Below are 15,811 nucleotides of genomic sequence, written 5' to 3'. Positions count from 1 at the left end.
ATGGACCGCAGTCACACACATATACACACACACACACACACACACACACACACACACACACACAATAAGGGACCCACACTGTTCTATGAAACCTTCCCAGACTCAACTCTCTAGTAACGGTGTACATATCAACCTGTTTTGTGTACCTTGTTAACACCAACAATGTAAACATCTCTTTGATGGTTTTAAAATTCCTGGGATTCCACAGCAGTGTGCCTTTGAATAGGCTGTGTGTGTGTGTATGTGTGTGTGCGCACATCAAATCAGTTCTGAATTGAACCAATCCATCTTTTGAACTGCAGTTAACGGCACACAGAGGGAAGGTGGGGTTCTTATTTACAGCAAGACACCAGTAAAGAGAAAAAGACACAAAATTGAATTCTGTGTCTGCCTGGCTATGATAGGAAGTTCATAGTTGCCTCAGGCAACTCCTTATTGTCCTACCTTCTAATAACCATGGTGATTACCAATTGTTTGGCTCTGAGAAAGCATGTGAATTGGGCCCATGCTTGTAATGTGATGGAGAGGGAGATAATCTCCGTCTGTCTGCCGGCAACCCTCATTAATTCTCCTCATGTCAGCCTGATTATGTCAGACTGAGTGCTCATGTCCCACCATGAGTAACGCTCCTCTCATAGTGCGGGGGGTTTCCATCCCAACCGCTAACATCAGCAAAGGTGAAGTGGAAAACGCACTACCTCGCCTCGTCCCGGCCGGGACCATCACGGCAGAAAGCTGCCTGTACGTTCAAGTTAAATCATGGTGGGAGTCCAGTGCTCTGCACACGCACTAATGTCTGGGCCACAGGCATCTGGGGCTGTTCTAGCTCAGAAGCAACAGCGGTGGATGCGGTGGCCTGACTAAAGGTGGTGCACATTTTGCAGGTGGAGTGAAGCCCTGTGCCCTGAACTGCCTGGCTGAAGGCTACAACTTCTACACGGAGCGGTCGCCCGCCGTCATTGACGGGACGCGCTGCCAGGCCGACTCCCTGGACATCTGCATCAATGGAGAGTGCAAGGTGAGCACACAGATGCTCAGGTCTCCAGCTCAGGTCTCCAGCTCAGTTTGAGTACACTGAACCAGTGTAGGTAGGTTGATGGATGGATAGACAGACAGGCAGATAGTCAGACAGCTAGGGGGTCTTTTACAGACAAAGGACCCAAGTAGGTCCAAGCCTTTGTTAACACTAATCAATATGACACCAATATCACATCAATCAGTATCACAATGGAGTCAATTAACCCAAGTCAAAGTTGGTGATATTTGGTGAGGTAATGGAAGCAAAAGGCTGGAAGACTCCAGTATATCACTGGAGATGACTTGAATGGTAGTCTTCATATTCTTGACAGTCTCCACATCCAGGGGTCCAGACCCACTATAGAAAGGGTAGGCACTCTGATGGTCCTGTGTATTATCTCTACCTCGGTGCTGACACACACTGACCAGACCCTGAGCTAAAGCAGTTATCACTACAACACAATAAAACTTTCAAAAACAAACAAAAAAGTATTTTCTTAAAGGAAAAGCAGTGAGGTCCTTATCAGAACAGTATGCTTCTGGATCTAATTGTATTTTTGGATGTTTGGTTTGTCAGGCCTGCCAAACTTAATAGGATAAACAATTTGGTTACAATGTTATTTGTTTAATAAAATGGATTGGCAGGGTTTGTGCATGTCAGGAAAGCAGTAAGAATGGTTCTACAGGAAGAATAGAATATGATGCTGGGGCATGTTTGCGGTGACTCCACAATCACAGATTTGGAAACGTGAGGCATGTACACACACACACACACATACACACACACACACACACACACACACGCAAAGTGATTTTGTACAAACTATGGGAGCCAGCTGCACTGGCTGCAACATCAGTTCTCTGTTACAGGAATCTTTATATGTCTCACAAAGCCAGAAAAAAGTTTGGCTTTCAGACCAGCAGCAGATTCAGCTCAGACATAAAGAGAAGCATGGTACTCCTCACAGGGGAAGACTCCTCTGTGTCAGCTTAGGGTTCCTGTGGTGTCATCTATTTAAACCATATAAAGCTAGAGAACACTGTCTTCCTAGAGTGGTTTTAGAGGCCTTCTGGAAACCTCTAGTTCTGTTTCTTTTTACTTTAGGGTATTAAGATCTCCAGTCCAAAAAATAAATACTAAATAACTCAGATATATGTGTAAATATCTAATTGTGTCATTAGAGGATTTTGTCAGTTCAAGCCCACCACTCATACTAAGCTAAGGAACATTTCCACTATGTGAAGGTTTGTTTAGCAATGAGAATGCGCGTACATGCTTTGTGTGTGTGTGTGTGTGTGTGTGTGTGTTTACATGGGTCTTTCCAGCATGTGGGCTGTGACAACATCCTGGGCTCAGATGCCAAGGAGGACCGTTGCCGTGTGTGCGGGGGAGATGGAAGCACATGTGAGGTCACCGAGGGACTGTTCAACAACTCCCTACCCAGAGGAGGTCAGTGGTCGCCCGCCCTCGCCCCACACAGGCGAACGGAGCAAAAGCCACCTGCTTGACCAAACCACGCCCACTAGCCAACGCCGACTCCTCTTGCTAAGTGTGTGTTATGTCAAAACCATTACCTAGTTAGTTAGTTAGTTAGGAGACAGGCCGGGTTGGTGACGCCTCCTGGGATAACGGCGGTGGCAATGCGTTTGTAAAATCCAATGCGAAGAGTAAGCGAGGAAGAAGAGAGTAGGGAAAGGAAACAGAGAGGGCTACCGCCCACCTCTCTCCACATGCCTGCCAAACGCGACAAGTTTTTAATCACTTTCCACAAGAGACGTCCCCCATCGAAGCAGCAAGTATGGTGAGAGAGAGCAGGAATGAACGCGCTGGTTTTCTGGCATTGGCTGCTGTCATAGGGCCAGCACAACTCTGTTGCCAAGTGCTACATTTTTCATGGAAATGCTGTGGGATTTTTTTTCTTTGTCCTTTTTCTTTTTTGTGCGCATTGTCACCCAGTGATGGAGCTTATGTTTTTGGGTGAAGAAACAAGTTGTCAAAATAGAATTGGTAACACAATATAAGAGTATTAATTGCATAATCCACTGAGGGAATTAACAACACTCCTAATATTACATGCGTGTTGTGGGTCGGGTTCCAAACGCTATCTCTATAGAGTGAGACATTTTTCTCCTTTTAAGGTATAGCTAGTAAATTATCTGAAACAGGCGAGCAGGGAGACAGGTCCTCTAAGAAGGGAGATGGGTCCTCTAAGAACGGAGATGGGTCCTCTAAGAAGGGAGACAGGCTCCTTCATTTGTTATGGATTTGTAGTTTTTTACTTATTCTCTGTGAGCTTTAAATGATTTTTATTTGCATTATCCCTCTTTTGAAAAAAATGGCACAAATGCACAAGCTATTACATTTAAAGAATTTAGCTGATGCTAATATTCAAAATGACTTACAATTTTGACTGGATAAAATTTGAGCTATTCAGGGCCTTGCTCAGGGGCCCAACAGTGGTAACTTGGTGCTTGAACTAGCAACCTTCTGATTACTAGGTAAGTACTTTAACTACTGAGCTATCACAGCTAGTAGCCACTAGCCAGTATTCTTGTAGGTAAACAATATCCTTGGCTTACACTTGGAAACTCTAAAGGAATAGAGAGGGGAGACCATCCAAGTTGTCTAAAAAGGCAATTGATTTGCCATGTTTTATATTCAAAGCCATTGTGACGTCAAACAGGTTCTCTGGTGAGTTATGTGACACTGGATCTTTGGTTGTAAGTCTGAAGTCTTATGCTTTCCCCAGGGTACATGGAGGTTGTCCAAATTCCAAGGGGTTCTGTCCACATCGAGATCAAAGAGGTTGCTGTGTCAAAGAACTACATTGGTGAGTGCTCTGAGCTCTGTGTTTGACTCCTGCATTCGTCAGCCTTCAGACCAGTGCCGGCACAAAGCAGCCTCATTATTTCCTGAGCTGAATCGGACAAATGGGGGAAACTGTGGTTAGCACTTGGCATCCATTTTGCGGATGTAAATATGAAAGACTCCGACAGCCACCTTCCCTCCGGAAAACCTCGACGGAGTCCTGCTGCTGAGACAGCTCCTGGCTCTCGCCCCCAGCCTCAGGCTGAATAGGACCGTTCACAGCCTCCGGCTATTTGCTAATTAAACAATCAAACAAGCGGATTCGCATTCGATTGTTTTGAACACAAACACAAATCCAGGTGGGGTCTATGACAGCTTGTTGAGTTTCCTCACCCTTTGTGTTGATGTACAGATTTTTTCATGTGCTTGTAAGGCAAGAGGTCATCATCTGATGGATGTCCCCAAACTGGTGCTGGTGTATAACGGATCAAGAAGAACAAGTTGGAATCAAATCAAGTTAGAATCGGATCAAGTGAGAAGCAAATCAAGTGGTCTATGAAGGGTTTCAGTCATCCCAGTCCATGCGCACTATTGATTATAAATCAGAGTGACTAGACTGGATGAGTGTCCGTGTGTACATCGATGAAGATGCTTCACCTCTCATGTGATGGGGCTCGTGAGTTCAACCCAAGCTCTGCCTTTTTCAGTCTTGTTGCCATGCATGCTGCCTCTGTGGGAAATGAATGTACATGGCCAGAACCTTTCTCTTTAAATAGGTCTTGTGATGTCTGAAAGCAGGTCTGGAGAAAGCTTGGCCAAGTAAGGAAGGGTGCATGGAGAACACTGCTTACAGTAGGATCAGTTGATCGTTAAAATCAGTCAGGGGGACACGTGACTCTGCTGGCTTAGAGTGCAATTCTCAGGTTCTGATCAGATTCTCAGGTTCAGACCAACAAAAACCCCTCTTAAATTGCCTCCCAGCACACCAGAACAAATTGAATATAGACAATAGTTAACTTTCATCCAAGTGTATCATCAGCCAATGTGTTTGGTATGTCCTGGTACAACAACATAACTGTTACTCTTAAACTAACACTTGCAGTTTTGCACAGCACTTTATAAAAGAGAGATGGAAGAGGTACAAACCTCGCAGAGCCGGGATGTGTGGGAAATGCCTCAGTAATGCCGGCACACTCGGTGATGCCGTTAATTTGTTGCTGCTGCCTGTCTACGCTTCTGACTTGGATAAGCATGGCTAATTCCCAAAAGGAACTGAAACCAAATCTTGTCTTTTTAAATGGAGAGGCAGTCAGGGGCCCAAAGCTAGCTCTGAGGCAGGTGCATGACGTGAAACCGGGGCTTGGTTAGTCCTCTGGATGTCTCCTAGCTTAATATGGCATTGTCTCAATCAGGAGAGAAGCGACTATATGGCACTGAGTGTTCTTCCTAAAGACGGGACCTTTGCTTTGACAACTGCACTGGAATGGTATTTGCAGGGGATCATGCCAGACTTTCACCTGAGACCCCCCCCCCACTTACTCTTTCTTGGGTTCTTCCTGGAGTGTCAGGCGTGAGTAAGCAGGAGCTGCTTGGGGAACACCACAAAGCTCCATCACCAGGATGGTGTTGTCATGGTGATGAATGTCATGGCTGACAACATTTCACAACACTTACTGTGGCAGCTGGTGCCAGCCAGCAACAGCTTGCTCTCGTCATGCTGTTAGTCTACAGTCTGTCTGTCTCTCTGTCTCTCTCTATCTTGCTCTCTGTGATCTGCAGCTTTGAAGTCAGAGGGAGATGACTACTACATCAACGGAGCATGGACCATCGACTGGCCACGCAAGTTTGACATAGCGGGTACACCGTTCCACTACAGGAGGCCTGCAGATGAACCCGAATCACTGGAGGCGCTTGGAGCCACCACTGAAAGTCTGGTTGTTATGGTACGCAGACCAACGGCAACAGACCAGTTATGCTGTAATCACCAAAGAACCTGTGTGAAGCTGTGGGTCACATGATCTGGGGATTGGGCACATAGAGGCATTGTAGAACTGGAAGTGATTCGATCTTCATTTCAGACCCCCGTTTACCAAGGATATTAGTAAACTATGCACATACAGAAAAATGCATGAGCACACACACACACACACACACAAGTGCTAAAGAAGGAGAAGGGAGTTTTGAATGCACTCTGTTTGAAATCTTCTGGCTCTCTCTAAATAAAGTCCACATCTGTGGACAAACCTCACTTGAACTCTGGATTGTGGTTTTAACAGCTATATATGTACGCAGAGAAAACCTCTGTCTGGCCAAATGTGAACAACCTTGTGTGTTTGTGTGTGTGCATGCGTGTGTATGTGTGTGTGAGACACACACACACACACACACACACATAAGTGCACACACACTCTATGTGCAAAAAAATTACCCTCCCCAAGACAGGATTTTTTTTTGCCTGGACAGACATGCTGGAAATACCAGCACCAAAGCACACACACAAAAACACGCTGCCAGAGCCCCACAAACACACACCGCCGGAGCACCGCAAGACTTTGGTCTGTGGTGTGCTTTCATTAGTGTGGCTTTTGCCTAAATAACACACACATACAAATACTTGGTTAAAACAACGCTTTTGGTAATGAATGTAGAAGAACAGTCTGAGCGTCAGATGAAGCCCAACCACTGTTCCAGCTGTCAGACTGTGCCTCTCCTCCGCGCGTGTGCAGGTGCTGCTCCAGGAGCAGAACCAGGGTATCCGCTACAAGTTCAACGTGCCCATCCAGCGCACGGGCAGTGGCGACAACGAGGTTGGCGTCTCCTGGCAGCCCCAGCCCTGGTCTGAGTGCTCGGCGACCTGCGCTGGAGGTGAGGCCCTCCCCAGAATATCTCATGTTTCTGCTGCCGCATGTAACAGTGAGACAGTGATTCATCCGTTACTCATCTTCCCTTTCTTCTCACCCGCCTGCATTTGTTGTTAGCCACACCGGCAGAGGTTTCCCCTTCTGCCGGTTGGCCGGTGCCGCATTGCTGTGGACCGTGCCACAAATGCAGGCCTGCTTCAGATTTTCAGCTCTGAATGCCAGAACCGCACGTTAATGTGAGCCCTCACCTCAAAAATGAGCAGAGCGCTCTGCCCGGCCAACAGCAAATGGCTTTCCTACAACAACAAATAGTTTTCCTGCCTGCGTTTCTCTTAAGCTGCGGCTGCCGGAAAACATTCAAAATACTTGCGATATGTAGGCAAAAATGCAAACATCGCAGACCGCGGAGCATACAGTGTGTGGTGCATGTGCGTGCATGTATGTTCACATGTGTGTCCTCCAGGGACCACATAAAGGGTGCAGCCTCGATTGCCGTTTTAATGCTTCATACTGTGAAAGTACTTCATTTGCAAAATGCTTTGTTGGTAATGTTTCTTTATTGCTGGTGCTGATCTTCTTTGCCTGGAACTCAGAGCAAGGTTTTGGACCCTGTTGCTTTGCTTGATGTTAAAAGCCATAAAGTCCTGGAATATTCTTGTAGACATTACAGTGAATTTGCACCACTCCAGATGCTTGGCTTTGTATTTGCCTATTTGCACATCCCCATCAAATTTCATTGTTTCAAGTCTGACGAAGGGTTTATTTAAGGCATTATTTAGGACAATGTAGCATAATGCCTCTAGACCACAAAATGATGTCAAAAAGCATTTCTAGCATTTCTTGCATTCTAGCATGTGTTTGATGCACGCTGGGGCCATTATTGCATTCTAGCATGTGTTTGATGCACGCTGGGGCCATTATTGCATTCTAGCATACGTATGATGCACTGGAGCTGTTATTGCATTCTAGCATGCGTGGATGCACACAGGGGCCATTATTGCATTCTAGCATACGTATGATGCACTGGAGCTGTTATTGCATTCTAGCATGCGTGGATGCACACAGGGGCCATTATTGCATTCTAGCATACGTATGATGCACTGGAGCTGTTATTGCATTCTAGCATGCGTGGATGCACACAGGGGCCATTATTGCATTCTAGCATACGTATGATGCACTGGAGCTGTTATTGCATTCTAGCATGCGTGGATGCACACAGGGGCAGTCTCAGAGAATTCAGCTCTGATGAGTTGTCCTGTGAGAGCTGCCTTTGCATCTGCTTCACTGTCACACTAAGGAAGAAGGCAACCTCACCCTTACTCACTTGTATTATGACTGTTAGTCCAACAACTGATGTTTGGAACATGTTGAAATTTTAATAAAAACATCTAGACCGAAATAAACACAAATTCCAGATGGCTCTAGCAGCAGGGCAGGAAGACCCGTGTCACATGATGGCCTTGCAGGCCAGCCAGCCTTGCAGGCTTGGCATGAGCCTGGCTTAACTCAAGCACCACCCCATAACCCCTGGGCCACTACACACCTTCTAGTGCAAAGCACACACTGCACAGCGGACGTGCGGTTGCTCCTTGCTAACTCTTTTCACTATTAGGAGCCAAAGGACAGAAGGGCTTCTCTGTAAAGTCATTTATCAAGACACTCCCTTAAAACTGAGACACTCGCACACCTAGAGGCAGGTGCAGAGAGGAAGGGCTGCCCAGCGGCTGAACCCACCCACCCGGGAAGTGATGTCATGCTATCTGTCCGCAGGTACTCAGAAACAGGAACTGGTTTGCAAGAGGCTTGATGACAACTCGGTGGTCCAGAGCAGCTACTGCGATCCTGACAGCAAGCCCCCGGAGAACCACCGGTCCTGTAACATGGAACCGTGCCCTCCTGAGTAAGTCTGATGGCACCAAGCACGGAGGGTTCAGTTCAACTCGGCTCAGTTGGGTTTTTGTTGTGCTGTTTTTGTCAGTGGACTTCAATTCAGTTAAACTTTATTGTCATTATAGCAATACAGGGCTGTACAGTATTACGAATTACTGTCAAGCTATTCTCCAGTGCAGTTGTATGACAGTAGGTGTGTGGCTGATAGTTACAGAGTATGCGCAGAGGCATGCTTAGAGTGCAGACTATGGCATCAGTGATTATGCAGACACGGGCGACTGGATTTGTGTATAAAGTACGGGTGAACAGTACGCAGGGGTCGGCCAGGTCAGGTGTGCAAATGTGTAGTAGTGAAGTAATGGCATCAGAAATTTCATATCAAAGTGTATTCCGCCTGTAGTGAGCGCTGGCAATATTCAAGTACTGGGTAAAGTGCAATGTCCGTTCAAGAGTAATGGGTATAATGTGATATGCATTCATGCACATTGGGCATGAGCTCAGTGGGACATGCTGGATGAAGAGGATGGGTCAGGGTAGATCTGCGATGTCCTGTGGTGAATGTTCATGTTCTTCTCGATATGACTGATGTGATGGGTAGAAACTGTTCTTTAGTCTGGTTGTTCTGGCTCTGACGTTCCGGTATCTCTTTCAGGATAGTAGGGGTTGGAACAGGAAGTGGCTGGGATGTGTGGGGTCTGTGGAGATGTTGCTGGCTTTCCTTAGGCATCTCTTGTTGTAGATGTCTTAAAGGGGTGGGAGAGCAGCTTTGGTGAGGTTCTGGGCAGTGTTCACCACCCTCTGCGGAGCCTTATATTTAGCTGCTGTGCTGGGCAGTGTTCACCACCCTCTGCAGGGAGTTGCGTTCAGCAGGAGTGTTGCTGTGCTGGGCAGTGTTCACCACCCTCTGCAGGGAGTTGCGTTCAGCAGGAGTGCTGCTGTGCTGGGCAGTGTTCACCACCCTCTGCAGAGCCTTGTATTCAGTAGCAGAGGTGCTGCCATATTAGACCATGATGCAGCCGGTCAGGATGTCACTGCTTGGCCTTTAGAGGAAGTGTAGCTTCTATTTGGCTTTTTAGCAACACGAGAGGTGTTGAGTGACCAACTGAGATCCTTGGCTGTGTGGATACTCGAACTTGAAGCTGCTCACCTTTTCCATCATTGTCCCCTCAATGCTCAGTGGCGTGTGTACTCATCTCCTCCTCCTGAAGTCAACAGTCAGCTCCTTGGTTTTTCTGAGAGGGTGTTGGCAATGCACCACTCTGTGAGGAGTTCCACTTCCTCCCTGTACAGTCCTTCATCACTGTTGGCGATGTTGCCATTTATAGTTGTGTGCAGTCATACCTGCGGAGAGTGTATAGCATGGGCAAAAGCACACAGTCAGGACATCCAGTGCTGAGTGTGAAGGAGGCAGAGAGATGGTCGCCCATCCAAACAGACTGCGGTCTGAAAGTCCAGAATCCCGCTGCATAATGTATGGCTTAGTCCAATGGTGTTTATTTAGAGACCAGTATAGAGGGGATGATGGTATTGAAGGCAGGGCTAAAGTTGACAAACAGCATTGACATATGTGTTTGTTTTGTCCAGGTGTTTCAGTGGAGTGTGCATTGCCATGGAGACTGCATCATCGGTAGATCTGTTGGCGTGGCAGGCAAACTGAAGGGGTCCAAGGTGCTAGGAAGTCTGCTCTTAATGTGGGCTGAGTTCAGCCTCTTGAAGCACTTCATCATTATGGTTGTAAGAGTGATGGGGTGGTAGTCGTTCATGTATAAGATGATGAGTTTCTTAAGGTCTGGGGTGTTGCTTGTGGTTTAAAAGCAGTCAGGAACAGTGAACTGTCAAGGAAAGATTGTAGATGTTTGTGAAGGTGGCAGCCAGCTGGCCCCAACCCGGGATGCCATCTGGCCCGTTGCCTTCTGCTTTGAGGATCTCATCAGTGATCCTCTCACCTCATCTCTAGTCAGTGTGAGTATAGGCTACTCTGTGAAGGAGCAGGAGAGTGGCAGCTGGCTGAGCCCGAGGTGGTCTCAAAGCGTGGGTAGATGCGTGGGTAGTTCAGCAGGAAAAGAGGCATCTGCAGTCACTGAATTACTGGCTTTGCTCTTGAAATCTGGGATTGCTTGGATCCCTTGGAGAGAACTGACCTGCGATTATTCTGACTGAAATCCCCTGCGATGATGAGCTTGGCTTACGGACTGCGATACTGCTTGCTTGGCATCGCTTTGTGGAGGAATGAACACGAATACGACAATGACCGTGGTGAATTCCCGAGCCAGTTAATCGGGCCTGCATCACTGAGTCTGAATTCGTCTAGCTTGTTTTCGAATGAGCGGACATTAGCTAGTAGTAGACTGGAGAAGTGGTATCCTGGTTAGCTTCGTTAGCCTAGCTGGGACACCCGCACTTACCCGCGTCTGTTTATGTTCGCATGCCTGGCGTCAGGCTCTACTGTTCAGGCCGCGGCCGACTTCAGGCCTTTGGGGCAACTACGTGCAGCTGGAAACGAGGGAGAAAGGGAATGCCAGTGGGGGTACGAGTGAACTAGCAGACGGGCACTCTAACGCAATCTTAAGCCTATTCTCTAAACTCCTTCTCTAATAATAGCATCTAAAGCCTATTCCCCATTTCCTGTGCCCCTCCACAGGGCATAGAGTTTATTGTTTTTGTGACGTGTCTTTCTAAAATCCTCTCAGCTAATGATGAAGTTTAATGATTAATTTGCCGTGCTTTGATTTGGACTTGTTTCGTATGTCTGATGGCCAGTCTGTGTCGCAGTGCAGTGTTATCAAAGGAAACAATTAACTAGGAAAATTATTTGTCTGTATGCAGTCTAAGTAAACTATTTCTTATAATCTGATAGAATCTAGTAACATACAGAACTGTAACATTTGAAGAATAGAAAAGTTTGGTGTGTGTTATTCCCTTGCAGACAAAAACAAATAAATAAAAACAAAATGCACAAGTACAGCAGGTGTGTATTTTTGGTCCAGATGGTTTATCGGCGACTGGTCGGAATGCAGCAAGACATGCGATGGGGGCACACGCACACGCGTCGTTCTCTGTATCCGCAAAATCGGCTCTGCAGAGGAGGAGAACCTAGACGACAGCCACTGCCTGACCCATCGGCCAATCGAACGCGAATCCTGCAACAATCAGTCGTGCCCGCCACAGTGGGTGACACTGGATTGGTCCGAGGTGAGAGCAGTCACGTCTGATTAACCTTTTAACTAATAAACTCCACCAGGGATTTCAAACTCCATTTAAAATGTCATTATAAGATTAATGATCAAGATTCTTATTATTATTATAAGCGCTGAAATGCTTTGGGGGAACTTGGCTATACACAGTGCAGATTTTACCTTGTACTAAGACACCTAATTTAATTCATGATAATAATCTGGCCAGCTCATTAGGAAACATTACGAACTCTACAAACATTAAACTGTATCAAGCAGTGACTCTGGCACAGTGCTTTCGGGCTGACAACCCTAAATTATACTCCCTACAGACTGTTGAATCACGCAAACTCACGTAAAATAAAACATGGCCTGTTTTTTGTGTCTCTGCTCCAGTGTACTCCGAAGTGTGGCCCTGGCTTCAAACACCGCATCGTTTTGTGCAAGAGCAGCGACTTGACCAAAACGTTCCCGCCAGCTCTCTGCTCGGACCATAACAAGCCCCCAGTGCGGATCCGCTGCAGCCTGGTTCGCTGCCCACCGCCACGCTGGATCCCTGGGGAGTGGGGCCAGGTGGAACTGCCTTTAATTTCATCCATTTTGCTTACTTGTTCCCCATCTGTAAAAGACAGTTTGCCACATTTTGACCCATGCTGTCTGGCTGCTGTGTTTTCACTGGTGATGTACTGATTGGACATGTACATTCAGCAGGTCAAATGGCTACTGCACTTTGCCAAGGGTGCTGAGGTGCTGCTCAGCTGATTTGTCTGGGGTCTCAGGGAGATGAAGTGTGACACAGTGCATGTGTGACCTTTACCCTCACATACTACTGCCACCACAGTGTGATCTAAGCAGAGACATCTTGGTGTGGAAATCAAGCATCTCTACAGTAGGATGAAAGCAAAAATGAAGAAACCCCCCCCCCCCCCAACAATCTTAAAAATTGCATTTGCTTCATTATCTAAAGGCTTGTAAGGTTTTAGCAACACAAATGGGGAAATACTAGTGATGCTTTATTGCTGCGTAATAACAGCTTAACATCTCTAGATAAGGGGTTTTTGGTCTCGTACATCTTTCGAGAGGATGCAGACAGACTAAGGGCTGTTTCAGTTTAACACATAAATGAGCATGTGTTTTAGGCAAGAGTCTGCAGAATTTACACTCTGATGATAAACTGGAGACCCCGGGGAGCCTGTGACGCGCATGCTTCTGAACGAGAGATGGCTGAGCAGGCCAAAAGTGTGGAAGTGGTAATAATATCTTCCATGTTGTTTGAAGTTTATCTCCGCTGCAGACAAGGCTGCTCTGTCAATGCCAAGAACATGTTTTGAAAAGGAGACAAAAGATAGCAGGCCGAGATTATCCCCGCGACTCCATCTCTCCACAGTCCAGGACATGTTCCAAAGCGCCACACGAACGCTGTGAGCTTGGCGGTTAAGCTAAAAAAACTTAAGTCCCATCACACATCAGTAGTCCCCTTTTTTGCAAATAGTTTGAAAGTATTCAAAGTGATCATCCAAAGTAGACTGGAACCAAATATTGGAAGATCAAAATATGGCAAAGGAAATCTGCAGAGTAACCGCAACAATAAATGACAAACCCGTGGAAGTTTAGAAGGTTAATGTTTAAGCTGTACTCTTAGCTGTACCATCCTTCTTGTAAAAGAGCACCAGGTAAGCCAGCAGGATTGTTGAGATCTGTGGGCTGAAAGGTCACCAGTTCAGATCGCACTTAAGGCAGGCACTGACCTACGACCTCTGTTGGGACAAACTGCCTGGCTCAGGTCCCTTTCGTTTGGATAAGGTGACCTCTGCTCTGCTGAAAATGTATATGAGGCAAGTCCATGCCAAGGGTTTCCTCACTCCCCCGCACGTATGCATGCGCTTCCTCGAGCCCATCACTGAACGTCAGTTTCTGAAGCACAGTGCACTGTCCTACTGAGCGAGTGATGAGATACGTTTGTGTATTGTGCTGGGTAGATAAGCAGACTGGTTTTTTTTTTTGTGTGTGTTTTTTTTCCATTGGATCACGCTGTAAGGAGACTACTGGAAAACCGAAAGTCGTTAACTTCAGATGCCCCACCCCCCAGCCACCAAAAACATCTCTCTAATATGCACCAGCTGACAGCAATCCAATATCCATTTAAACTATTACACTGATATACCACCTGTAGCTCAGGGTCCAGTTGTTGCTTGTCATTTTGAACCTGTTGTTTCTCCGGTCTGGTCTCATTCAGCCTGACCCAGTCAAAAGGCCCAGTTACAGAGTAGTGGGATGGTGTTCAGCTTGTTAATTAAAATGAGATAAAACCAGCTCCTAGTTGGACAAATAGTCCACCACCTGCAGACTACAATGCCCGGTTAGCACAGCGTCAATAATAGAGTATGTTTGCAATAGGATAACTTTAAGGTTGAATCAGGTAAGCAGATCAAACTCTCATGCCAAACGCTGAACTACTTGTTAAGGTACTTGACTTGTAACCAGAAGGTTGCTGGTTCAAGCCCCACCACTGTCAAGTTGCTGCTGTTGGGCCCCTGAGCAAGGCCCAGTCAGAATTGTAAGTTGTTTTGGATAAAAAAAGTCCTAAAGCTAAATGCTGTAAATGTCATAAGGCTTGTGTCTGTGTCCAGTGTTCAGCACAGTGTGGTCTGGGGCAGCAACTCAGGACAGTGCAGTGCCTGTCGTACACAGGGCAGGTGTCCAACGAGTGCCCTCACACCCTGCGCCCCAACAACATGCAGCAGTGTGAGAGCAAGTGTGATTCCACGCCCAGTTCCCACGGTGACGGTGAGTCTCCCACCAATGACAGCATTGCCAATTGTGATTGGGTGCTCTCAGATTCCCAGTGAAATGTGCTCTATAACTATATCAGCATGTTTGACAGCTTTCCCTAGAAAAAGAGCATTCAGGTTTATCTTTCAGCAATGAATCTGTACTTGAATAAGTTTCTATATACTCCATACTATTTTTCCAAAATAATCACCTAGGTCAGTTGGGAAAGTTAACTGTGAAACCTTAGCTCCCTTCATTAAGGCCAGTCTGGAGTCCCAGTGAAAGAAGCTGACCACATCTCAACTTCCCCAAGACGGATAGGTACTGAGATTTCCTGTACTGGGAGAACGCACTGGATCAGCCGGTCCAAATGGACCCTAACGGGATTATCTTGCCTTAACAGACAGCAGTGACGGAATGTCTGCTTTCCTTCTGCTCCCCTCCAGCTATTTAAGGAGCCTAATAAGGGAAGACACTCTCACCGTGATAAGGCAGTTAAGGCCTGCATCGCTTTACTATGCTGATGGCAGCCATCCCAGGCTGTGAATCAGGCAGGGGTCTGTCTCTCTGTCTCTACCTCTCTCTCTTTCTCCCCTCCAATGTTTAAAAGTACAGCAAACCCCAACATGCAAGAGAAGCACCCAGTCTTTTTAAAAGTTTAAGAGGGTAAATGACTAAAATGGGTTGACTCATGGAGGGGTCATATTCAGCTGAATCGTTCCGTCCCGCCTCGTCATGAGAAAGCAGTGCCATTGGCAGGGCTCGGAACCCCAGTATGAGCCTCCCCTCCTCAAACCCCCCTGCCCCTCCTCTGAAATGCTGTACATGTTCTTGAAGTGTTCTAACAGGGAAAGGAAAATGTTAAAATGCAGTTATGTCTCATTTCAACTCCATAAACAGGGAGACAGTGGGAGTCAGAGGAAGACAGGAACAGAGTGAGCAGGAGGACCAGAGGAGGATGGGCCCCTCCTTGGTTCCTCTCAAGGTTTCTTCCTCGTGCTCTAGGGAGTTATTTTTTCTTGCCACTATCACCCTTGACTTGTTCACTGGGGCCTTGGATTCGGACGTGTCAGGCTACTTTGTGACAATGGATGTAAAAATCACCCTATAAATAAATTTGACATCGAGTAAGATCGATGGAGTGAGAGAGCAAGAGAAAGACCGTGACACAGTGAGCAGTTGTGATTGAGAAGAGAGTGAGAGGTATTGAATGTCTGGGTGGTGGGTACCGGGCAGACTGAAGGCAGACCCAGCAGCCTCTGGGCTCTGTACGTCGTGCGCCGGCACAG

General features: G+C 46.8%; 1 protein-coding gene across 1 annotated transcript in view; it reads left to right on the top strand.

The window, feature by feature from the left end:
- The window catches only part of adamts6 (ADAM metallopeptidase with thrombospondin type 1 motif, 6), a 59,514-nt gene that overhangs the window by 39,961 nt on the left and 3,742 nt on the right, over positions 1 to 15,811 (top strand). The window contains exons 17-25 of the mRNA XM_027007625.2: positions 885 to 1,018; positions 2,344 to 2,467; positions 3,768 to 3,848; positions 5,606 to 5,769; positions 6,553 to 6,691; positions 8,458 to 8,587; positions 11,565 to 11,769; positions 12,147 to 12,323; positions 14,381 to 14,537. Coding sequence (XP_026863426.2) covers positions 885 to 1,018; positions 2,344 to 2,467; positions 3,768 to 3,848; positions 5,606 to 5,769; positions 6,553 to 6,691; positions 8,458 to 8,587; positions 11,565 to 11,769; positions 12,147 to 12,323; positions 14,381 to 14,537 — 1,311 coding nt within the window. The remainder of the gene's footprint in view (positions 1 to 884; positions 1,019 to 2,343; positions 2,468 to 3,767; positions 3,849 to 5,605; positions 5,770 to 6,552; positions 6,692 to 8,457; positions 8,588 to 11,564; positions 11,770 to 12,146; positions 12,324 to 14,380; positions 14,538 to 15,811) is intronic.

This window comes from Electrophorus electricus, chromosome 17 (genome assembly GCF_013358815.1).
Source record: "Electrophorus electricus isolate fEleEle1 chromosome 17, fEleEle1.pri, whole genome shotgun sequence".
NCBI classification, from domain to species: domain Eukaryota; kingdom Metazoa; phylum Chordata; class Actinopteri; order Gymnotiformes; family Gymnotidae; genus Electrophorus; species Electrophorus electricus.
Note: the sequence above shows the minus strand (reverse complement) of the source record. Positions and strands in the feature narration are given on the sequence as shown.